At 31.1% G+C, this 5,950-nt stretch overlaps 1 protein-coding gene across 4 annotated transcripts; it reads left to right on the top strand.

Annotated features, from left to right (window-relative positions):
• Positions 1-404: 404 nt before the first annotated feature.
• LOC108770389 (2',5'-phosphodiesterase 12) lies at positions 405-3,697 on the top strand. Of its 4 annotated transcripts, none has more exons than XM_018521957.1 (8): positions 405-585; positions 688-1,039; positions 1,309-1,856; positions 2,002-2,135; positions 2,402-2,688; positions 2,766-2,921; positions 3,023-3,143; positions 3,292-3,697. In XM_018521957.1, the coding sequence occupies exons 2-8, from the start codon at positions 752-754 to the stop codon at positions 3,564-3,566; spliced, it is 1,809 nt and encodes a 602-aa protein (XP_018377459.1). In that variant the 5' UTR covers positions 405-585; positions 688-751; the 3' UTR covers positions 3,567-3,697. The 4 variants fall into 4 exon arrangements, with proteins under 4 accessions (XP_018377459.1, XP_018377458.1, XP_018377457.1 ...); XM_018521956.1 differs by having other exon boundaries at positions 727-1,039; positions 1,996-2,135; XM_018521955.1 differs by having other exon boundaries at positions 1,996-2,135; positions 3,292-3,696.
• The last annotated feature ends 2,253 nt before the right edge of the window (positions 3,698-5,950 follow it).

Genomic DNA, 5,950 nt, shown 5'->3' on the forward strand with positions numbered 1-5,950 from the left:
TGACTAGACAGAAACTGATGTTCAAGTGAAATGATATGATTGGTCGGCGCAAGTTACGCTTACGCAAGTTACGCCGCATGTGACGGCACCCTAATCCAATCCAGGTTGGTGCAAACCTGGCCGGGCCGAAAACGCTATAAGTTCCCTCAATACCCTGAAAACATATTTTCCGCCCTCTCCAATCCCTCTCTTAAACTCAGTAGACTCCTCACGGCCTTCTCGGGGGCTACGGACTTGTTTTTCTAATGGTTCTCTCCCATTCTCATGACGCGCGACCACCGCTGGGTGGCAGCAGGCGCCCGGTTCGGGAGTAGACCCCCCCTCCGCCCCAGTTTATCCACATTACCTCTTCACATAGACTAATACCCATCTACACTGCGCGGATACTCAATGGCTCGGTTCCAACCTTCCTGGTTGCAGAGCCAATAATAATAAAAAGAAGAAGAAGACACAGCTGATTACCATGTCGTCGATAAACCTTAAAAATTGCTCCGAAATGTCCGGAATGTAACAGCGGAGTATATCTTCGTCGAAGTTACGTTAGATTTACCTACATGGTTATCGCACGTATAAAACGTCACGAAGGTATTTATAACCTCAACACATTTTCCTGAACTACTTTACGCACGCTCTGATTTGTAATGATTTTTTAAAATAATTTAATTTAATTACAAATATTTCTTTTAGTGTCTAATTATGTCCCAAAAATCTATATGATATTTCCGGGCCGAATGAATCACAATTAGTTATAATGCGAAATACATTCGCGGCTAAATTGCTTGTGCACAGAATTCACCTAATTTCACCAATCCTTACGTCGTATCGCAGTAAGCACTTTCAGGCGAAACAGATACTAAAGATGAACGAGGCATTTCTCCGTTACGATAAAGGCAACAATACGTTTGACATCTCATTTCGTTACGTGGACGAGATGACGAAGATTGACCGTCAGTTCAACTTTTCCAGACAAACTACGGAGAGTGTGAGCAATTTTCTCAAAAGGGTCGACACCAACGTTTGCAAGATTGTAAACAAAAAAGTGAGTTTTTTTCTTGTCTTATTTTCCTTTTCCTTGTTATTAGATTTCTATTTATCGTTATATTTTATATTATAATATTATTTTTAATATAGAATAATTATATAAGTATATACTACAAAAACATATTTCTAAACAAAAAATAAAAATCCAAAATAGAATTTTTTATACAAATTTTAAACAAATTAGGTATTGAAATCTAAAAAATTAATATTTTGAGAGATAAATTTTAAAAAGAAATATCTGAGAGAAATAAAATTTTTTTTCTGTAGATAGAAAGAAGAAAGAAGAAAAATACTGCTTGTGAGGTACTTGATTTGACAAAAGACAATGTGAATACTGAAAAAATCATGCTTCTCAAAAATGATGTCAAAGTGGATGGTGATACATTGTGTGAAAGCCTTTTGCAGGATTCTGCAGAACTAAAACTGGTCATTTTCGAGAAGACCTTCTTAGTGAAACGAAATGCACCTTATATCACCAAAATTTCGTTACCATCATGCATATTGGCAGGTTTTCCAACTTATCCATCCAAGTTTGAATCGCTGTATACTGACACGAAGCGATCGATATTTGACTGGTACAGAAACGATCCTGTTAACAAACCAAATTCATGGACACATGTAGGTAATGGATATCTATATGTACCCAGCGTGACTGATATTGGTCGTCATTTGAAAATTAGCTGTGAACCTCGGAATGAGTCAGATTCAGGTTCTAAGATGGAAATACAGTCAAAAAATGTCGTGGAAGCCGGTCCTGGAGAATGTCCTTTTGATATTCGACATCAGTTTACAAAACATAAATTATCGGATAGGAGGTACGGTACTCATAAAAGATGATAAATTTGAATGAATAAAATATTGGAAGAATCTGTATTATATGTAATATTACATATATTAATATGACATGTACTAAATATTTTACTTGCAAACTATATATTAAACAAGAAAAAAAAGTTTCAGAGTAATAAGTTATAATATACTGGCAGATACATATGCCGATTCTGATTTTTCTAAAGATGTATTATTCCCATACTGTCCACAGTATGCGTTAGATATGGATTACAGAAAGCAGTTGATACTTAAAGAAATAATAGGTGAGTGATAAATATAATCTATATGAGTTATTTAAATCGTTTTTATTAAAAACGCAAAATATTTTAAATAATTTTAATATAAAAAAAATCAAATTAATAATAAAATTAATTAATAAATTTATATTAATAGTTACATATTGTTCACAAAACTGACACTTTCCGAAATTTTTTAATATTAAAACAAAATGTTATTAGGTTATCGAATGAAGCAATAGCAACAATTTATAATCATTTTCGTAATTTTAATATTAATGAATTTATTGTAGGTTTTAATAGTGATATAATTTGCTTGCAAGAGGTAGATAAAAATATATACGAATATGATTTGTTACCTTCTTTGTACATGCTGAATTACGATGGTGTGTTCGTTACAAAGAATGAAGTTAATGAAGGACTCGCCACGTTTTTCAATCAAAATAGATTCGAAAAATTAGGATTTGAGCGCAGCATAATGGCTCAAAATGTTGATTTACCTAAATTTGCTGCCATCTGGTCTAAAATCGATAATGACAAAATAAAGGCGAGATTTTTGAATAGAAATACAACCATTCAGGTAATAGCATATGATATAATTAGGATTTTAAGTAAATATATTATATTCATTGGATAAACGTTAGCAATGTGATTTAGGTAACAACGTTACGATCGAAAGAGAACCGATCTGAAATCTTGGTCATCGGCAACACGCATTTATATTTTAAACCTGATGCGGATCATATACGTTTGTTGCAAGGATATTATGCAATTACATACCTACATGATATTGCGAAAAGGATACAGGAAGAGGTAGATTTTTCTTCAATAAAAACCTTACGTTCATAGATATATTCAGAAAAATATTTAAAAATATTATTTTGATATTTTCGAAAATCATATATATATATATAAATCCCGAATGTAACGTGAGCGTGATATTTTGCGGGGACTTTAACAGTGTGCCGGAATGTGGCATTTATCAATTGATAACGAAGAATTACGTTTCAGAAACCTGCGAAGACTGGAAAAGTAGTGAGTAACTTTCTTTAATTGACTCAGTTTATGAAAGCTTGTTTCTTTCTAATTTCGTTGTCTGCTTTATTTTATTATTCAACATGATGCGACCAAAATCAGTACGTCTCATGAAATGAGAAGAAAAATTATGGTTCTTTTTTTTTAGATGCCGAGGAAGTTATAAAAAACATATCCTTAACACAGGACCTTTGCATGTCTAGCGCTTGCGGCATGCCGGAATATACAAACTATACGCCGGAATTCTCTGCTTGTCTAGACTACATATTTTACGAGAGAGATAAGTTCGAAGTAGAACAAGTGGTTCCGATGCCCAGTAAGGAAGAGCTTACTCTTCACACAGGTTTGCCATCCGTGGTGTTTCCCAGTGATCATATATCTTTATGCACTGATTTAAAATTGAAAGGATATAATAAATTGTGAAAATTACTAAATGATATCTCTAAAATATCTCGTATATAATTAAACATATAATCATTAAATCTATCTACATTCACATATGTGTGAAAATATACAAACAAAAATGTTTGTAGTCATCATCAAGTGTTTATGTAAAATTTCTCTTCTCGCATCATTGTGAAACTTATTATTTTTAAGCGCTATTTCGAGACTTGGATAATTCTACAATGTCTGAATTATTTATCCCATCTTTCATTATTTAAAAATGAATATGTTTTTCGTTATATTGCCAGATTAATTTACACTGTATATCAAATATCTGAAGTTAAAAAGAAAACAAAAAGAAAATTTTGTTACAATATTTAGATTACCTACTTTTTTATCATATATTATTATATATGGTGTGTGTGTATGTGTGTGCGTGTGTTTATTTGATACCAAAATAAAAAGAATATAAAGAAAGAATTATAATATACAAAGTATAATCAGATACAATACAATATAATAAAATATAACACAATACAAAAAATAAACTTAAATCTTTTTAATATAAAATATGTATAAAATACATAAATTCATGCTTATACATTTTTACAACATTTTTGCTTATAAGATATCTCGTGTATAAAATGGCTGCTATTCGAAAACGTCGCTCGGATACCTCCGATGCCTCGGATTCATCATCTGTCCTTATTTACATTAAATGTTAAAGGACAGATGATGAAACCGACTCCGAGGCATTGGAAGTATCCGAGCGACGTTTCTGAACGCAGCCACTACAGGCAATCGATTTGTAGGCAAAAAGAGCTATCTCCATCAGGGGCAAAAAAAATAGATATTGTTATGTAGTTGACATCCACTTCTTCAGAGAGCAGTAGTACGCGGGGATATTTTGTGGTTACAAGAAAAAAAGCCCTCATGTCCTCAGGCTTCTCTCTGATATGTATATATATACAATATATGTATATACAGGATCCGTAAGTTTACAGGTCCCGTAAGTTTTTGGCTCTATCTACACAAAAGCCAAGCGCTTTTGTGTAGATAGAGCAGACTAAACTAAGTCAAAAAGTCCTCTACCATTTTGCAATTTTCGCAATAGTTAACAAGAGATTAATTACTAAAAATTGTCGAATATTGGTCTTCAATAATTTTTTACTTAAATACTATTAACTTTACAGAAAAACTGCAAGAGACAAAAATCATTTATTTTCTTCTCATAGAACTCTAAGAATTTTTTCAGAATTTTTTATCAACTTTTTAGTACTACATTTTCTTACTCTTACATCATGAGAAAATACGGTATTAAAAAATTCTGAAAACATTTTCAGAACTTTATGAGAAGAAAATAAACTGACAATTTTTGTCTCTTGCAGTTTTTTTAAATTGATAATATTTGAGTAAAAAATTATTAAAAACCAATATTCAGTGATTTTTTTTAATCGCTAAAATTAGTATCTCATAATTAATATTTCGTTAACCATTGCGAAAATTGCAAAATGGTAGATGACTTTTCGACTCAGTTTAGTCCGCTCTATCTACACAAAAGTGTTTGGCAAAAACTTACAGGGACATCCTGTATATAAAATCGTAATATCAAAAAATCATGTAATCCTGAGAAATAGAAAAAATAGTAAAATAATTAGATTTCCGCAATAAATACATGTTACACGTAATTTTATAACTTTGTTCAGTTGAGTAATATCAATTGACAAATAACAACAAATTGTTTCAAGATACGAAACAAATAAAGGATACTATTGTTGATGAAAAGAAATATATACCAGAAATACACACAACCCAAGTTTTTATAGTTTAAAACAAATCCTTCAAGTGCACATTATTTCATTTATGGTCATCAAAGTATACATCATATTTCAATAATATAGAAAAATGACGTCACTTATATGTCTACAACTATAGAGTTAATTTACAAAACTTATATACAGATTAATTGTTACCTTCTTCGACGGCTCGGCTCGTAAAGGTCTGCAGATAATGAAGAATTTCAAATTTGAACCACGAACTTTTTATGTTAATATGCAAAATCATTTTTCGTATCTTCTACTTCAAGAGAAAAATCGAAATTTTTATATTTGCTTTTTTATTGGTCTACAATTATGTATGACTAATAAAAATTCTATAATCTATAGCTAAACTCCTCTAAATTACAAAGTGTTTCACATAAAAAGAAATCTAATAGTATATATAGAAAATAGAAAAAATTATTCTACTTTATATTTACCGATTAAATTATTATCTTCTTTATATATACAGGGTGACCCATTTTAACTTAAGACAGCCAAATAATTCGAAATATCGTGATTAAATAAAAAAATGTTTAAAACAAAAATTGTTGGATATGAAGGGGCTGATTGAACTATGATCTTGACAATGACCTTGACCTTAAT

Source organism: Trachymyrmex cornetzi, unplaced genomic scaffold (genome assembly GCF_001594075.2).
Source record: "Trachymyrmex cornetzi isolate Tcor2-1 unplaced genomic scaffold, Tcor1.1 scaffold1269, whole genome shotgun sequence".
Taxonomy (NCBI): Eukaryota; Metazoa; Arthropoda; class Insecta; order Hymenoptera; family Formicidae; genus Trachymyrmex; species Trachymyrmex cornetzi.